General features: G+C 40.1%; 1 protein-coding gene, 1 non-coding gene and 1 pseudogene across 3 annotated transcripts in view; 2 read left to right on the forward strand and 1 right to left on the reverse strand.

Moving 5' to 3' along the window:
- Positions 1–16118, reverse strand: LOC127004514 (hexosaminidase D-like; annotated as a pseudogene).
- A 1939-nt stretch (positions 16119–18057) lies between these two features.
- The window catches only part of LOC127004512 (multidrug resistance-associated protein 1-like), a 34103-nt gene continuing 31583 nt past the window's right edge, over positions 18058–20577 (forward strand). The window contains exons 1-2 of one of the 2 annotated variants that reach the window (XM_050872319.1): positions 18058–18294; positions 19860–20036. In XM_050872319.1, coding sequence (XP_050728276.1) covers positions 18247–18294; positions 19860–20036 — 225 coding nt within the window. In that variant the 5' untranslated portion in view covers positions 18058–18246. The remainder of the gene's footprint in view (positions 18295–19859; positions 20037–20577) is intronic. The other variant, XM_050872320.1, reaches the window with a different exon arrangement.
- On the forward strand, positions 20235–20308 carry Trnaa-ggc (transfer RNA alanine (anticodon GGC)). Its single transcript has one exon. It is a non-coding gene; the product is annotated as a tRNA-Ala (tRNA).

The following is a 20577-nucleotide window of genomic DNA, read 5'->3' on the forward strand; positions in this document are numbered from 1 at the left end:
GCAGATGTCAATATTTATTGTTTTTAAACTGAACCAGAAAGGGGTGCGTGATGGTCAAAGTTCCGAACTCAGAAATTCATTTCCCATTTGTACAAAAAAATGCTAAACTTACTAAAACTTACTTACAGCTAGGTGAGCTGGGTGCCAACTGCCCCGGCCAGGCTCAAACCTCAGTGGATTTATAGCTAGGCATGATAACTACTATGCCAAATAAGTATATATTATCATATTATGGATTTTATTTCTGATTATACATATTACAAAGCACAGTAAATAATAATGTAAGATTAGGTAACCAAAGATTATGCTGATGTTGAACAAGTAAGTAAAAGCTTTGGACTTTTTTCTTGAAGATATCATTTATTAAAAACAGAAGTGCATCTTATATGCCAAAAAAATATAGCATTCATCTGAATGCTTTCTTTTCCTGAATATCCTATATATTTGATGCATTAACTCGTGAGTGAAGTATGTAAATATCATAACACTGGAATATAATTCAAATAATTGAATTTAAAACAATACTCACACAATAGTGTGAATAATAATAATGGACACAAATCTTGTGTCTTTCAGACAGAACCTCCTTGTTCTGGAACACTGAATTCCTAAATGACTGTTTTCCATCTCAGCTAATCTGAGCTTTCTTGTAGTCCCTCACTCGTCCACCAATGAGAATTTGTTTCTTGCATTCCTTGATCACATCATTCAGTTTATCCACAAGTGGGTCAATATAGCAGCCAACCCACTCCTCTACTGTGTCCTCAAAGAAAACATCCTGTAGCCATGGCACAAAGTGAGTCTTCAGCTCCAAAATGTTGTCCAAGACCCTAAAAATGGTCAAAGTCAGTTACTGTCATGCCCAAGTTTTATCCCAGTAATAAAGCTACTACCAAAATTTCATAACTGAGTCATAAGCAAGAAATATTTTAATGACTATTAATTGAAATTTTAATTTGGTTCTCAAATCACTGAAACATCATATGAATTCATAACACACAATAATCACAAACATTAATAATTTCATTATCCTTTTGGTAGTTTATGGCAAGTTTTTGATCCAAAGGAGAGAAATAAATGGAGATGCTTGGGAGAAACCTTAATACTTTAGTGGTATGATACAGTGTCATGGTGATGATGTAGATAATGAATCTCTCTCTCTGTACACACACACACACACACCAACGAACAAACAACAAGAATAACATGACAGCAAATACACACACACACACACACACACACACACACACACACACACACACACACACACACACACAGTTTGGATTCAGGAGAGGGAGATCTTATGTCACCAACTTATGTTATTACTCAAGGGTGACAGATTTAATACAAAAGAGAGAAGGCTGGGGGGAATGAGTGTACCTGGATTTGAAAAAGGCATTCGACAAAGTACTGCACAGAAGACTAATTTGGAAAATTAAAAATAGGGGTGGAGTGGGTGATGGACTTATTAAGTGGCTGGAGGACTTCCTAACTAACAGGGAAATTAGGACAATAATCAAAGACAAAGTTTCCAACTGGTGCCCAGTGAGGAGTGGGGTCCCACAAGGTTCAGTGCTGGCACCAATAATGTTTGCTGTTTTTATAAATGATAGGTGGACGGAGTAACCAGCTATGTGAGTTTGTTTGCAGATGATGCAAAGCTATTGAGACGAGTCAATGATGTGAAAGACTGTGAGGCATTGCAGAGGGACCTGGACAAAATATGGGAGTGGAGTGGTACATGGCAGATGGAATCCAACCTTGGGAAATGTAAAAAAATAGAGTTTGGTAGGAGTGGTAGAAGATGTGAATATGATTATAAGATGGGAAGTGACATATTATGCAGCGGAGTAGAAGAAAAAGATTTGGGAGTGACTATCTCAGAGAACATGTCACCCGACAAACACATCAACAGGATAACGGGACAAACTATGAATTTGCTGAGGAACATAAGGACGGCATTTGTGTATTTGGATGAAGAGATGATGAAGAAAATAATAGTTACAATGATAAGGCCAAGGTTGGAGTATGCAGCAGTGGTCTGGTCTCCTCACGAAAAGAAGAACATAAGAAAGCTGGAAAGAGTACAGAGAGCGGCAACTAAGATGGTACCGGAACTTAGGGATCGGACTTACGAGGGGAGACTCAATAGCATGGGGCTCACAACCCTCGAGAGAAGAAGAGAAAGAGGAGACCTGATAGTGGTGTACAGGGTGGCGAGTTGGGTGGAGAATCTGGACAGAGAGGACCTGTGTGCGAGAGAGAAACGAGAGGACATGGAAAGAAGTTGAGGGCGACCATGTGTAGGCGAGATGTGAAAAAGTTTAGCTTCCCAAACAGAAGCATTGAGCTATGGAATGGACTGGAGGAGGAGGTGGTTTGTGCAAGAAACATTCATGATTTTAAGGAAAAGTTGGATAAGAGAGGATATGGAGACGGGACAGCGCGAACGTAGCTCTTTTCCCGTATGTCACAACTAGGTAAATACACACACACACACACACACACACACACACACACATGGCCATACCATAAATCAACCCCTTCTTCTTCTCTTCAAGTACTCACAGTTAGAGCAGAGGTCTTGCCAACTTATTGTAGTGACCTCTCTCCCACTCAATAATAAGAAATATTTAATAAAGGCATCAATAAAAATTAAAAAATAAAAGCACTTACCATGTTTGCATGCAGGAATAAGGTACAATCCATGCATGGGGAGGCCTTTTGTTAAGATACAGAGGTGACAAAAAACAAAACCACTGGTCTTGGAACATTTTCTGCTTCATTAAAAATTCTTAATTTTCCTTGACATATTAATAATTAGTACAAATACAACAAATGAGCATGAGTACCATGATGACTAAAACCCCTGTCACACCATCATGACCAAGGATGGTGATTGTACCAAGGCCTGAGTCGTAACGGTTTTGTCGCTGACTGCCCCCTATTCTTGGCCAGTCACGAGCACGCCAAGACTGTCGGCAAGCACACTCCAACCGCCCACCGGCTGTGAGCTTGCCCATCGCCTTCTGTGAGCCGGCCCATCGCCTTCTGTGAGCCAGCCCATTGCCAAACAATCAGTGTATGGTCACCGGCTACAGCCGACAGGGCCACAAAATTAATCCCTTTGTCCATCCACCTTGACGTGGGGGAGGGGAGTGGACCTGAATCTCCTACTTGTGACCTGACGGATGAAATTTTTCTGCCTCTCCTTATCCCACCCTGCCCTCTCATGTTTATCTGTTTTCCCAGCATAAAATGATTTCTGTACAAATGTTCCTCACTGAAGATGGTGGCAGTGTCCACTGAAACTTTTTGGTAAATGTGGCGCTCCCTGCTGAAGTGAGGCAAACAACACACACAAGAAAATGAGAAAACTGCGATTGAAGTTGGGTGAGCATTGCTGATCTTTGCCGCAAATCGAAATCCAACCAGAAGTGTGGCAAGCAACACACAGGAGAAAACGAGCATATGGGGACTGTATTAATTTGGGTGATTATTGTTGTTTCATGCATTCTTTTGCCATGGTCTTCCCTATGTATGCAGACACATATTCTTCCCACAGATTATGCTTCTCTTTTGCCAAGTTTTCTTACACTTCATCTCCCTCCTAGCCCTCTCGTGAACACCATGAATGCAGAGGGTGAGGCAATGCCTTTATCATCGCTTAAAAGTCTCTGCCATGGAACCAAATAAATTTTAAAAATAAGAGCAAAAAGGAAGACAAGAGCACGATCTGGTGTAGAGAGATAATATTGGAGGAAGAGTAACCCTTGCCTTGCAGATGCGTGAAGGGAGAGTGAATGAAACCGGCCGTGCCAACAATACAATACATTACATGCATAGCAACGTACAATGTAGTTACAACCTATCTAACAAAGTAGTAGTTTGTTATTGACGCTAACTACAGTGGTTTCCTTCACTCACAAACTTCTTTCAACTTTAATCCCATTCCTTCTTGAGAGTGCATCCCTTGTTGACATATAATGCAAGTCTTCAAATAACTTGTTTTATTAATCTCTAAGATGTGCTGCTTAAATGTGCTGGACAAAGTATAGTAAAAGTCCGGCACAGGTACTGGATACTGGCAACTGCCAGACTGAGTATTGTAAATATCTGTGAATGGGCTGCTTACCCATACTGTAGCAATTTTTTTAAAAATCCTTGTCCAAAAAATGCTGCTTTTGACATAAAATGCACTGAACAAACATATGTTGGATGCGAGGCAGCAAACACGTTGGACGTGAGGCAACTGTACAAGGGGCTTATTCATTCCTGTACGAATCTATCCACAAAGATCTTTTGGACAGGGTAGTACAATCAAAGGCATTTTGTCACACAAGCTCCCCATCTTTTTATAACAATCTATCACTCCACTGCTGCTTCCTTTGCTATCTTTTATTCTTTTCTTCACACTAACTGTTCTTCTGAGCTTGCTAACTGCATGCCTCCAACCTTACCACAGCCTTGTTGCACAAGACTTTCTATGTAACTTATTTCTGTGCTGCCCAACTCTTGTAATGAAAGAGTTAAACAATATATCAATTCTTTCATTCCCTTCAATATTAAACTTTAGAACAGCTTCCTCCATCTTCATTTTCTCCTTTCTACTCTTTCTACTCATACTCTTTCTTACCATTTTTTGGCCTTTTTATATTTTTATACTTGGTCTGCCTCTTCTGCTGAAATAAATGGATAAAAAAAGAAAAAATATTAGAAATATTTCTACTTACTCAACTATCTGTGTCAAAATAGTTTCCACTTGGAGAGGGTTAGTGAAGTTTCTGGATCTTAAATAATCACTGAACCATCCCAGCATTCTGAAAATGGAGACAACACATACCTTCATTTATTGGATAAATTTGTTATCACATTTTGCATCAACTGTACATAAAACTGGTAACTCAGACAGAAGAAATGCATGCATAATGGACATGTTATGAGAACAACTGTATTTCACTAGACCTTACCCTTCTGAGTTACTTATTGCTTGGTATCTGCATACAAAATTTGACCACATCTGCACTCCAACATAAATCTTGTGGCCAGGGAAGGACATTTGCTGCTCTATCACTTGTGGTCTGAAGGAAAGGCAACAAAATCTCAATCATTCATACTGAAGTAAAAAAACTAATACATGGGTGAATCTATGATAAATGAGGTGGTGCAAGTGATGACAGTTGCAAAATTAGTGAACTTTCAACTCATATAACGTACAAAGTAAAGTTCAGATCCCTCAGATGTAACAGGTTTTCGAATATAACGTCGCCCCTTTCCTCCAATTGGTTCATTAAGGTGAGGTTTACTGTCAGGATGATGTGTATGAGAGTTTTGGTATGGGTGTAACAGTAACAGGAGTGGATTGTGGAGTGATTGTATGAGTAAAGCATGGTAACTCTGAGATGGAATGGACATGATTTATGAATGAGGATAACACTAAAGAGTTTATGAGAGTATGATTGGGAGGAATGGTCTCAAGAGGAAACCACTTGTAAAATAGATCAAGAGAGTGGAGAGCAAGAGCTGGCAGGTAAAGGATTGAAATGTGAGAAAGGAGTGCCAGAACAGGGAAAACTGGAGACTGCTGCCATGACCACCAAAATATCTGAGGTATAAATAGAGATAGACCCTTTCAAACTGACTGACTCTTTCTACCCTGTTATCTGATGAGTGTAATAGTACTGCATTTCTTAACATGCTCTTATAAGGACATTTTCTTGACAGTTATTAGCGCGTAACTGAGGAGAGTCACCTGGGGAAAGGTAGGACACTGATACGTTGGTGGAAGCCCATCTTCTGGGAGACATAATCATGGTCAGCCTCTGTGAAAGCTGCTTGGGACACCACGCAGAACACAGACACAGGCTGGGTAGGGCCACTGGTAATAACTCACACAGTACAGCATAGTGGTCATACCTAATGGAGGAAAGTACTAGTATAACTGAGCTACATTTATTTTTGACACATCATATCATAGGGTGATAATGAGTAATGCCACAACTAGTGAAGAATTTATCCTGTTTTAAATCCCAGGTAAGGACACCACACACACTGCCATGGGTTGAGGAAAATTACAAAGCACTCCCTAGTCTTTATGTGAATGTGGAGTCAGTCTCTAGGTCTAGGACATCCATTGCCTCATACACACTACTGATCATCACAATAGACAGTCATTCAACATAAATAGTAATAAAACAGAGAGGTAAATACATATATGATTAACTAATATAGTTTATATAAACAGTACTACCTTCATGGTTAACCAACAGATGACATAATTACAAATATCCCAATTTTGAAGAGAATAAAAACTATGTGTGGGAAAGTGTTATCAATCTTGAGTGAAAATGAAAATACTGTCACCAAAGGCTTGAAAGTCATGGCAAGAAGAATCAAACAAAAACTTTAAATACCCTGGGTTCTTGTTGTATGTGCATCTGGCATTTGCAAATTTGAATGTGTTTTATACAATAAGCATTGCAGATGTACTTTGTCATACATTTTATGAGATACTGTTTGTGCTTACCTTTGCCAACCAGTGAGAGCAATACCTTTGAATTTATTGATATGTTTCTTTTCTGATAATATACTCATCCACATCAGGTTGTTGTTGATGTGATGCTGAATGGGAGGCAGAAACTGTGTGCTTCCTGTTGCACCCTTAAAGGCACTTGCAACCCATATGTTTTGAAATACTGCAGCGTATCTTTCAAATAAATCTGAAAGCATTTATAAACATGTAACTATATTTACAGGAACATGACCCACAATGAGTATCTGCTTAACAGGAAATTCTATCCAAAATATTTGACAAACAATATTTTAAAGTTCTGTCCTACTTAAAGTGTTCAACTGAAAAAAAATGTAAAAGTGTTATTTGATATGCTATGATGCAAATTTGGCCATTAGCATATCATCAACAAACAAACTTATTTATGAGATTCAAATTAGTTATCACAGAGTATTAATTCAATCTGTAGGATTGCTCTTGTGACAATGAAGGAGATAATATACTTAGTATTATTACATAACTATGGAAAAGGCATATGATAGAGGTAACAACAATTAAGTAAGTGTTAAAGTTATCATGTATGATGTAAGTTGAGGTAAGGAGATGTATCAATTTTAGTTATCATATCTGCCTGGTTATGAAATAATTAAAAAAAGATTCATTCAAAATGCAGGCTTAAGGTATAGCCTTTGCATAAGATGATCCTCAAATCTGGAGTCACTGGGAGCTAGCTGTCCCAGTAACCCTAGTTCTTTATCACTCATCCCATGACCAGTGAATTAATAGTATTGACATTTAGCTAAACATCATTGCCTTTAGTTATGTTTTGCCTTCAAGCAGCTTCTTCTGTGGGTTTCACAGACAGTAATTGTAGTCGTAGCATTCGAGTCTGAGCTTTGAATTATCATGTTCTGACGACCTGCTGTCTCACATCAGGTTAAATTTTGAAAGTTGGAAAGTTTGGTTAAGTCGGCGCAACATCTGTGGTCATATGCCGGAGAGAGACATAAGGGTAAGGAATTATAGGAGAAGGGAACAGATCCCAGGAAACAGGACACAACCCCCGATTAACACCTGGTACCCATTCACTGCTGGGTGGACAGGGGCGTGGGGTAATGGAAAAGCCGCCCAAATTTTTCCACTCCGCCCAGGAATCGAACCTGGGCTCTCCCAGTTAAATTTCGAGGATAATATGATGGCCTACACATAGGAAATAGTCATCAGTATCAACAGGCAGGCAACAACAACAAATATAGTGAATCATAGTTGATTTTGTGTTGAAAATTATTAATATTGTTGCAGACAGTAGTTTTGTTAATCTATAAGATCACTGATTATGATTATTAAACAGCCCTGGCTGCTCTCTGCCCAGAAAAGTAGAAGGTTATAAATTAACAAAACAACTATCTGTGAGTTTTAATAATATTTAACTCAAAATCTACTATAATTGACAGTATTTGTAACTGCTGCCTGCATATTATTGATACTGATGACTGTCTCCTATGTATAGGCTATCATGTTACCACGAAATCAGACACGCTGTGGGACATCAGGTTGCCAGAGCATGATATTGCACACCTCAGACTCAAGCGCCACAACTGTCACACAAAATTCCTCAGTGATAAATATGATGAGGATAATGATTATGATGCTGGTGATGATGGTAATGACAACAAAAAAATCATGAAAGCAATATTCCACTTACCTGAAGGCAAGTCAAATGCTTTAGCCTGATACTGCCACACCATAGGTTCAACCAGATCACCGATGCCACTGCCTGAAACAAAGATAATTCATAGTATATACAATGGTGGGCACGGTTACGCTAATCCACTAACCAGTAATCAGCAGAACTGACTTTTCATTAGCAGATTAACATTATTGGTAACTTTTGAAACTGTTAGCGGACCGCTAAATTTATTTCCACTAACTTTAAGTCAGCTAACAGAATGTGGTGTGTGGGGTTTGGGATAAGGGGGAGAGGCTGGGTAGAATTTCAAATTACATTCATCAAAGAGCAATGAATTCCACTATGTTAAAAGCAATAGCTTAAAAGTAAAAATAGACATGTAAGAAATCATGTAATTTATATTTGGTAATGTATACTGACGAACAAGATAAAAATACTTTAGCTAAGAAGTTACTATAAATGTCATACGAGTAGCGGGCTTTTTTTTTATCATTTGTTTTCTTTTTTTGTGCCCTTGAGCTGTCTCCTTTGTTGTAAAAAAAAAAAAATCAAAATCAAAATTTTCAAATTATTTAAATTTCAAAGTTTATTGCATGAAGATAATTAAACAATCAAGTAATTTTTGCCCAGGCAATAGTATGAAGCATCAATTTCTTTAGAGAATTTCAAAATACAGTATCATTCAGGGCTCTGTGTGATAACACTTACTACATAATACATGGAATATAAGGTATTTCATTTATGCACTCATTGTTTCAGAACAAAGAAAAGAAAAATAACTCAGAACATGGATGGAATAAATGCAAATGGATAAGACATTAGACATGTAGGTAACATTATAAAGACAATTCTAATCAAGAAATAACAATGGTCAGGACATATTTTGGAGAGGGAACACCATATGGACAAAAAGAGTGACAGACTGGTAAATAACTGATGTAAAAAAGATCCAAGGTGAGGCCATCAATCAGACGGTGTGATTACAACAAAATTGGATACAATAGGCACAGAACATAGATACAGGGGAACCTCAGTTCATGAACTTAATTCATTCCAAAAGGCTTTTCAGAAAATTAATTGTCAAAAAACTGACACCAGATTTCCCGTAAAAATTAAAGTGATATGGATTAATCTGTTCCTGAACTCCTGGTGATTGCTTATTTAAACCTTTATAACAATACTTCATGCATAAATTTGTATTCGTATGCTTGTATAGCAGACTGTAGGTCCATAAACTGGCAAAGCAGCAACTGTAATGTGAGTAGTGCTTACATCACAAGCTCCACAGGCAACCGAGATGGAAGTGTGGGCAGGCTGGGGTCAACATTACCAGATTTTTGCACTTAGCACATTGTATTTTCTAGTTTCTGACTCATAATTTTTGCAAAAAACATCAGCAATTAATGGTTTCAATAACATTAATTGAATATTATTTGTGTATGCATTGTAGTTTTGGGACTGAAACTGATAAATGCAATGCTCTGAGTAAGGCAGTCTGGTGATGCTGCCTGGCTGGCTGGCAAAGTGATGTGTAAACAAACACACTCCTGTGACATGAATGCCATTTTCATGTTTGGCTATGATTTCTTTTTTCTGCCTTGTGTTAGTATAAATTTGTAACTGTAATGTAAGCTAAAATATACGAAAATGAGGGTCAATCCGTGCTCGGCTATCATCTGCAGAACCTCCATCCTTCCCGTCAGCATTGCTGGGCAGTTTCTGGTGAATAAGTAATGAGTTGCATTTGGTGCACACAAATTATAACTACTGTTGAATTTGAAAATTAATTATTTCCTGTGTGTCTCTACGATTGAGAAATAAAATCAAGCAGTGAGCAGCTGCACTGCTCTTGCCCTATGCCAATGTGGGCTCAGGAAGGATGTGAGACAGGCAGCCTTTGTTTTGAAATGATGCAGTCCCTACACACACCAAATTCCTAGCTATAAACCAGATCTTCATCCGATTTACAACATCCATTCCGATTCCCAGTTGTGTCTGGATATGCGTCATGTATCCCACATTGTGATCCAATTTATGAATATGTGTACGGAGCACTAACATGTACAATTTATCTGATACCCAAATTATAGAGGCCCAATTAGAGATGGTTTGCTGTATTTGAATGCTTTCTATAGAATGCAATCCTGTCAAGTAGAGGCTGTGTGTGTGTGTGTGTGTTTGGGTATATATAAATATAACCTATGAAACAACATACAAGCTGGATATATACAAACTTTTAATTCTTTCTGTAGATATATTTCTCATCATGTCATCCCACATGATAATTACAAGGTGAGGGTATTCCTTCTTGATCCATCCCACCACTTTGATTATCCATGCTTGGAAAATGTCATCTGTTGTCATAGCTTTTGAAGCCATTTCAACTTGACATCTTGGACATTTCCCAATGTGCCAAACCTGTAAATCACAGAAAATGTGAAAAGCCACATGTATCTTTAATATGAAATCTATCCCTTGATAAGCATGGAATTAAGTCCAGACTCAAGGTAAGGAAGCAGGGACTACACATGGTGATGAGTATCCAAATGAATATTGCATTGATGTAATCTTGATTTATTATCTTTCAGGACATGAGCTTCCAAAGACACAATTAAGCTGTGAGGCAAATTTTCAGTTCAAAAACTCAACTTCTTTAACTCCATGCAAATCTTGAAGCCTGCAGCCGCTATATTTAAATTCCACGGGCGAGGTATTTATAAAAATTCTGGCATCAACGCTCGCTGAGTGGCAGTAGGACGTGATAAAGCACTTCCTATAAAATTATTGAATTTTTTAATGCCCTAACTACTAGCTTTTCAAAACACTCATTACCTGTCTACATATGTTGCACAAAACAACACTTTTTCGCATTATTTGACCGTTTCATCATGGTAAAGCAAGGTTGTGACACTTTCTATTCATGAAAGAATTATTGACGAATCTAAGAATAGGTCTGGCACTTTAGTGAAAAATCTTCTTTGCATAAGATGACCTTTCCTGCACATGCTGGATGGCATCAAAGAATATTAAAAGTAATGTATATATGGTAATGTACAACATTTCCATACCTCATCAGCACCAATGTGAATGTACTTGTCATTGAGGTGCTGGCTCACCACTTGAGTGAGGAGCTCTGTCACAAGCGGGAAGGTGTCGGGGTGAGTGGGGCAGAGGCTGTTCGGGTAGCCCTCAATCTCCCTGAGTGCTCTGTTTTCATCATGTTTAAGCACAAACTGTAAAGTCCCTCAAATTAGATGGGTTAACTACTTTTTATTAATTTCAAGTTCATTTTTGTTTAATCAGTCTAGCAGAAAAAGTCCACATTTGTTTTCCTATATCTATAATTTGTAAAATTTAAGACCAAATTTTTACCTGGCAATGTTTTGTTATGCATAAGTAATCAGTGAATCATGGATACCAAAAAGCAGCTCCCTTCATGACTGGGAGTGAGTATTAGTAACCAATAATACACACAAAAACATTTCCCACTGATTCCCTATTTATTATGTTTACATAGGTATTTGAAGTCAAGTGACTACCATTTCTGTACTGAATTTGAATCAAACAATAAATACATCCTGCAATCACTTACCTCAAAGTGACCAAATGTCTGAATCAAGGGGATGACAGTAAGGTTGCTTTTTGCTGCAAGTTCATGTATTTTTGAGATATCCTCTTGTGTGTAGGCATGAGGCGCCTTCAAGTGTGCCAGCTTCCCATGGTATGGAAACATGTCCTCGTACTCCACCAAAAGCCCCGTGGCACCAAAAGACGATACGATAGGAAAGATCTGAATGAAAAGGTGAAATGCTGCATGATAATTTACAACAGTGAAGAACACAACAGTTTATTAGATACTGTACAATGCAGTCTCACTCAAACCATTAAAATGAAATATATTCTGTTTCAAATTGCAAAATAATGCTATTCAAAGAACACCAAAGTGGCCTTTTTCTCTTACTTGTTCATAGTAGCTTATTTTTGGAGGTGCTCCCTTCAAGTCGAGGTGGACCAACCTACAAGATTTCAGTATGACAAAATATTAATTGCATGCAGAATATGATGAAACAAGTATTATATCTATCTATCTCTATCTATCTATCTATAATATATATATATATATATATATATATATATATATATATATATATATATATATATATATATATATATATATATATATATATATATATATATTGTTACAAATAACGAAAGGGGCCTGCTCAGAATCAACTACCACTTCCGTCCGCCGACTCCAATCTCTGCAACAGACAGCACGGCCGCCGTTGCGACCCGAGCCGCAAACGCCTGAGTCCAGACCCTCTAGGAAGAGACAAGGTTATTCCCTGTTTTTTCTCTCTCTCTCTCTCTCGTTGCTCAGCGCAGGCTTGTACTTGCCAGCCGGCTTATGAGCGGGGCGAGAACCCTCGCTCGTCTCTTATGATACTTGAAGGAGTCTATTAATGCCGCTCCAACCCTACACCACGTATTAACTTGCTTATCATTTTGTATTTATTATTAATAATTAAATTGACAAGTTAGAACTTTAGCTTAAGAAATATCAATTAGCTGGTCTTGATATCATGCAGACCGATCAATGTTTGCTGTGAATATATTACATGATAATGAATCAATGGTCTTACCTGTGAAAATCTCTGGGTTGTTCCATTCTCAGTGGAGAACCTGAAACCCAATGAAAGTAGATTAAGAATAAGAGTAAGGCAATTCAAATAAGGCATTCCAATATTTGAAAAGAAAAACATCAGACTCGTGGTTGTGAGAGCGTTTAAGCATTCTTTAAACTAATTAACAGCATTGAGAACATTTTTCTTCAAATCAGGCTCAGCCTTTGAATGAACAGTGGAGGGCTTAAATTTGCCTTTGATCATAAACAACTCAAGAATAAATCTCCTCCTTCTTATTCTTATACATTACTGATCATGAATGAGCCTTATAGAAAAGCTTAAAAGCCATAATACCCAGAGGGGGGATGAACAGCATGGAAAAGATAAAAGGAAAGGAGAAAATGGAGCCAAGGAGTCACCTTAACTAACTAACTAATGGGGAGCATACACCATGGGGCATGATGAATCATGCACCCCTGACAGTCCCTCTAAGCAAGCCCCCACACAGTGACACTTCCCATTCAAAGCCACTTTTGGCAGGATTGATCAACTTGCCCCAACCATGAGTTATGTGGGCACCCCCTTGGTCTCTTCCACTCAATGTTGTCACAATCATAAACAACCCTATAAGCAGGATCAACGTCTGCAAAGTGTGTCAAGTGCTCATCTAGCCACAATTGCCGTTCATGGACTGAGCTAGTAACAGGCCTTGATTCAATTTCATCGAGTAATCACTGGTTCGGAACAAAGTTATTTCAGCAATACCCTATGATTCTGCGGAGGACGAAGGTACTTAGTACCAAAGGCATTGACACCTCTCGAAGTCACTATTTAGTGTCCATGTCTGACAGCAATATAGTAAGACAGGGAGCATAAATATTAACAATGCCTGTCAGTTAGCCTCTTTCACTAGGGCAACATATTTATAAAAAAAAGTAAATTTCTAGATTGACACCCATGGGACACTGTTGGATGAAACTATTTTTTTTTTTTAGTAGTTTTCGGTGTGCTATGAAATAATCTGTTAACTGTTTCTCTTGCAAATCATTAAATCACTAATAAAATGAGACTTTTCAAAGCTTGTTGAACACCCGCCGCCACAGCCGCAAAATATCTCGCAGAGAGGTTCAACTTGCTTACTGTTTTTATATTTCACTCACTGCACCACTCACAAAGATCATAAGTGAACAAACTAGAACAAAACCATGCAAATTAATGTTTGCCTGCTGTGCATTCCCCCAGTGCGCATTCGTGGTGGACAGCAGAGCGACTTATTTCAGCAAGAAGGTATTTCTCGCAGCATCCGCCACCGCCGCCACCATGTCCCGTCCTGGCGCTGTATTTCCATCGCACCCACACCGTGCCGAATAAATTTAAGTAATTGTGGAGATTGACTCCGCGCCTCCAAAATACGATATTACGCCTCCAAACTATACTTAAGGGACAAAATACATGTTCCTCAACCATAATATGAAAGAGCAAGTACTTAAAAGTAAAGAAAAAAGCCTAATCCTCTTCCCCTAATGATCTTGGGGGACAAGGGGGAAATCGGGTTTTTTGGGTGACAGCTCATTTGGCTCTCCAAATGTGTGAACAGACTGAACCGTGTCACCCAGCAAGCCTTCAAACAACTGGACCTTGCTTTGGTTTTAAATAATTGACCATTAACTCCAGTGACTGTCGTTAGAAAGCTTGGTAGAAGTTTCGGTATATGTTCAGAGAGTTGCCCATCTCACTGCAGTACTTCTCACCCTAACCATGGGTTAGATCTCATTATTCCATGCATTTTGAACCCCTTATATATGCATCACAAATTGAGAGAAACGCTGCTACCGATTTTTAAAAAGTTTGTGTTTTTTTGCGGGCCGCGGTGTTGTGGGCCCAGGGCGTTGGAGGGTTAGCATACGACTCTCAATAATTTGGCCCATACTCGCCTGGTACGGTTAGATTAATTATACGGTGTTCTACCTATTACAGTTGTTTCTCTAGTTTTACGAAATATTTACGGCTACCACTGTTTACGCCACCATATTTGACTACTCTGGCGACAGGCGCGGCGGCGGTGCAGCCGGTGTTGCGAGAAATACCTCCTCGCAGAAATAAGTCGCATATACATGTGGAGGGGGTCCAGGGGGCACAGCTGTTAGGTCGTAAAGTTCGGTTGGGATAGTTTAAATATGTTTCCCCACCCTAAACCCTCTGCGAGCTATTTTGCGGCTGTGGCGGCAGATGGTGAAATTGCAATAAGTCACTTTTTAGTAGTTTCCGAAGAAAAAAACTATCTCCAAATGTAAAAGCAAAATATTTAGGCCCGAAATAAATAGCCAGTGTATCAAATTTTGAGATGGGCAACTCTCTGAACATTTACCGAAGTTTCTTGAGTATTGCAGTATTAGAACGTATATTATCAAATACTAACAAGTTTATTGATGTTGAAGAGCTGTGACGGTCTAGGAGACACTACTCGTCCTGCAGGGTTGTGACAGGCGTTGTGGCTGGCCTGGCGCCCCTCTTCTTCTGACCTGTAATGCTTTGTATCGCTTCTTAGATCCTCCTTCTCAATACTTCTGCTGATACTTCAAACCATGCACTTCTCCTTTCTTCCCCTGGCTTTGCTTTTCTATGTCGTTTTGTTAGGTTTTCAATATTACACTTTTCTTTTCACTCCACTTTCACTGCTCGGTTCTTTTCGGTAAATTTGTAGCACTTCACCAGTCTCGCATTTCCGAACGAAACTAGTTTTTTTCGGTAGTTTTCGGCCTGTTTTGAATGAATATGCGTGTCATTTCTATCGCAAATCACATGGTTTTTTTTTACCCCCCCCCCTTCCAACCAAGAGACTAATGATTTGCGATAAAAAATTTAGAGCACATTCATTCAAAACAGACCGAAATCTACCAGAAAAAACTAGTTTCGTCCACACAGGTGCATTTAAACTAAACATAACCCTAACCTAACCTAACCTAACCTAAAACTAACCTAACCTAACACTAACCTAACCTAACACTAACCTAACCTAACCTAACCTAAAACTAACCTAACCTAACCTAACCTAACCTAACCTAAAACTAACCTAACCTAACCTAAAACTAACCTAACCTAACACTAACCTAACCTAAAACTAACCTAACCTAACGGCCTCCCTCCCTCCGTTATAAATGATTTCCGAGGGGTGTTTATGGGGATGAATTTACTCAGAATGCGGAGCTCTTTCTAATGGTCAGGGTAAGAAAAGCCATCTCTAGACTGGTGTACTCCTACAATAATACCTTCTTTTCTTCCCAACAGCATTCCAAGAAAACTTGTGTAAGGTATTAATTTCACTGCTTCCTCCTTACCAGTCCACTCCGTAGGCGTGGAATTGCCTTTGTAACGGCTCCCACTTATGTCTTATTCTTGATTCTTGATTGTTGATTTGGCGTTGTTGATGTACAGCTATATAGTCCTAACACGGTGCTTATTCCTCCGTCTTCTTCCTCCACTCTGCTATGCCACTCCTCTTTCCCAATGATCTCCACTACAGATGCTAATAGCCTATCCAGTCCAGTAGTAGGCGTGGGATTGCCTTTGTAACGGCTCCCACTTATGTTCTATTCTTGATTCTTGGGGCTAGTTAGGCTGTGTCCTCCCTCTCCTCGCTCAGCTGTGTGTGTTGTGGGGCGCCAGCTGGTCGGCCCTTACACGCGTTAACAGATTGTCGTACTTGGCACATTTAAATGGCGGTTTCTGACCCAAAACTGTCACAACCACACAAACAGCAGATATCTAGTCATACTCATTATTAAATTCGTTAATAATTGATGTTTTTTGCGAGTTTATAGCATAACCCTACGTTCCTAGAGCTGACCTGATTATCGAATTTTGGAATGGTTTGTCGCACATCGGAGGACGCTGCCCTGACGCGCTGCCTCTCCCCGTCACGCCGCAGGGACTCCACACACGTGCCAGCCAGCAACATGGTTTGATATTTTAACGTGTATTGGAAAATATAGGATATGTTCATACAATAGTCCGGGCACTTTCTATCTGCTGGAGTCAACATTGTAAAAACCTGAGAGTAGAATTATATAGTGTAGCCATGAGCCTGTGGTGGGTAAAACCCCAGTCACACATTCACGACAATGACTCCCGACATCAGACCACGCGCTGCCAGTTTTGGAATGTCGCGCTGCCAGACGTACGTAACGGCCATCGTAAGTCCATCTCCTTGAGTGCCGACCATAGCCGATGTCGAAACGACGTTAATTGTTACGACGTCGTTGAGATGACATCCGACGGCCGTAGCTTATTCGCGACGGGTGACAGATATCGGGGAGGGCCCCGATTGTTTTGAAAATGTCCAAAACTGTCGGCGTGCGGCCCGACGGTGGGAGGCGTGGTCTGAGTCGGGAGAGCGCCGGGAGATGGTCGTGAATGTGTGACTCGGGCTTAAGAACCACTGATCCAGCGACAGGAGCACACACACGCTGAACAATCATGGTTGGATGCCAAAACAGAGATTTTTAAAGACAGTGAAAAATACTCAGAAAAGATGCTGCTGATATGTCTGTGAAATTCATAAAATTAATGAGGATCTCAATATGATTCTTTTTTTTATTTTGACGTATTGTTTAGCATATATTGTCCTATGATAATGTATTTTTAACTTTGATATATGCTTAGGATATTTTATAGTTATGTTTTGATGGTTTTCATTGCTGCCTTATAATAATAAAACCTTTAATCAGCACCTTTCAGCTTGTTTTTCATTATCCTGCAGTATAAGCTAGGTTCCTGTAATGAGGTAGACCGCAAGCTATAAAGCAGAAATTAACGGCCGCGTAGATCGACCGCATACTAATTTTAAAGTACTGTACGTAGCACCGATTTTATGATGGTAAGCTTCATATCTCAGAAGGCTTATGCCACCTTAAAATTGATTTGGAAAGCGGTTAACAAAAGAAAAAAAACGTTTAATACATCTCATAAAGCCTCCCTTCGGCTAAACAAATAAGGCACGTACGCTAACCACTACATCACGGAGGAGGAGTTGAGGCAAGAATGCGAGTATGGTAGATTATTTAGTTTAAGATTTATTGGTTGACATGAATGACCACGATATTGCCCTAATTTAAAGCTATTGCCGCGAGTTGGAAAGGAGGTTGCGTCATAGCACAGCATCCCTCGGTCGCCGCGTTGCCAGAAGTTGTCGTACTCAAGGCCGTGGTCGTATTCAGCACATTGTTTTGGCCGATCTCTGACTCAAAGGTGTCGCACGGTCGCACCTTCACTAAAGAGAGATCACGAGGAGGAGGACTTAGTAAGCAATATAAGGGGATACAGGTCAAAAAGAAAAAGAGGAGGAAGAAGAAGAAGCCACTCGGTCACCCCTGCAAGTGGCGCTCCAGTCCCAGACAGACTGCCAGAGTGCCAGTGCCGGTATGGCTGCGGATGTAGAAGGATGGTCATTCTGCGGCTCCCGTCTGTGGGTGAGTAATCACTTGACTCGATTTTAAAAATTTGCCTTGTTTCTTGCACACAGTTCAAGGCCCGGGTGCCGTCCGTAAGTTGTATCGTTGGCTGGTAGGTGGACTACCTATTTATAGTGTTTCCAAACCTGCTGAGCTAATTTTTTCCAGCTAAGGCAGCGAGTTAATAATGTTCGGCGAATTAGTATCGTTCACTGAATTATTATTCCCTGTTCTTTTGAGTTGTTCCGCTGTGTATCGCTTCTTACTAGTTCTTAGGTCCTACTTGGTACTTCTTTACACTCAGATACTCATTATACGCACTCTTATTACTTCACTGTGTACACTTTTATACTTCACCCTGCACTGATCGAGGTCAGTCTGTTCACTTTGCTTCCACTGCTTTGCTTTTCTATGCAGTCGTTTCTACGGGAGGGCAGTCATCCAGCATCTCCAGTCACCCGTGATGTCAAAAAGCACACGTGCAAGCATGATGTAATAACATGATGATATCATGTCCGCCAAAACGTTTTCTTGCTCTACGTACGTTTCCTGTTGACTTTTCACTTCTGTAGACCTCTCAACACTTATTTGTATATTTTCTATGGTGTTTACACTGTAATCTTCCTTCCCATCCCTTTCCTTTCTCTTCGTTCCAGCTTTCAGCCAAGTATGTCGTCATGTCTCTATCTCCCGTGTGCCCCAGCAGTTCTTCCTCGCTGACAGTTCACATTGACAACGCTTCACGTCAGCCCAATTTACTGTTGATATGTAATGCAACTTTGACATGACCTAACCTAACCTGCCACCACTTAGGTTTTCCCCAACCAAGCCCCATGTAGTCTGACCCAGCAATCTGCATCCTCTTGGTGAAACTGACTTGCTACGGTGCAGGATTATGTTGCACTTGTCATGTAGATGCAGTCCATATTTCATATATTCTGTAATTATGTAACTATGGAGTGCTTGATTTCTTCATGGCTGATTCATTTGGCCCTGCTAATCAAGAACGAAAAACTAGTTTGTAGTCAAAATCACATGAATAAGGTGATGAAAATAACTGAGGCTGTGCCTCAAAACCTCCCTTCCGCACTTTGTAACCTTTATAGTGACTAATTGGTAATTATGAAGAATCACTCAAACCTCCACCATTACCCCCTGCTATAGGTATGGTACCCTTACTGAGGTCTCATAATTTCCCTTACTTTTCTAGTTTCACTGGAGTGTTCTACACAGTGTCCACAAAGTGATGTTATGAAACAAAAAGATATTGTTTCTGGCCACTCCAACCAACTCATATTATCTGGTAGTGGGTGGTAGAGAGAAATCACTCTTGACCCTCTCCACCTTGACCAAATGATTGCTAAATAACACATAAAGTTTGTTAATACATTTATTACCATCCCCTTAAATTGTATAAAATTCCATTGCTACACTGCTTCTTCTAAGTATATATTCAATACTTGTCATCCTGCTGACTTTCTCACTGCTTCTCCAAAGTAGGATTTCACACAGCTCCCTCACACTGATATGTTATTTATGACTGATTGCTTCCACCAAACAGTCTTAGATCTTTTTCTTTCCAGGATGCTAACCTCACCTGGTATGCAGACACGCCCCAGTTTCCACGATGCTTTGAGAGGACAGTATTGGCATGGGTTCCATGCGTCTTCCTATGGGTGCTGGCACCAGTTGAGACCCATTTCATTATCCGGAGCCATGATAGAGATGTGCCTTGGTCTTGGGTTAATGTCTCTAAATTGGTGAGTTGATGTAACCAGCAATAACCATAACAGCAAAGGAGGGGACTGGTGATACTAGGGCATGCACACACACATACAGACACACACACACACACTCACACACACACACACACACACACACACACACACACACACACACACATGAATAACTTTTTTTCTGGATCTGCTACTGTTTTATGTTTGGGTTGTCACCGATAGGCGACCGTGGTGTAACGGTTAGCACGTCCGCCCGGCAAGCGGAAGGTCCTGAGTTCGATCCCCGGGCGGTGGCAGCCTTTTCTGGTGAACCCCCTACCACCCCAATGTGGCGCAGTGAGTAGGATCCAGAGCAGCGATACACATTCCCCGGACTGGCCTTGCAGGGGGGCCTTAGGGGGAGATGTGTGGGTTCTCACCGAGAGGCGACCGTGGTGTAACAGTTAGCACGTCCTCCCGGCATGCAGAAGGTCCCAGGCTCAATCCCTGGGCGGTGCCTGCCTTTTCTGGTGAACCCCCTACCACCCCAACATGGCGCAGTGAGTAGGATCCAGAGCAGCGATAC

This window comes from Eriocheir sinensis, chromosome 28, assembly GCF_024679095.1.
Source record: "Eriocheir sinensis breed Jianghai 21 chromosome 28, ASM2467909v1, whole genome shotgun sequence".
NCBI classification, from domain to species: domain Eukaryota; kingdom Metazoa; phylum Arthropoda; class Malacostraca; order Decapoda; family Varunidae; genus Eriocheir; species Eriocheir sinensis.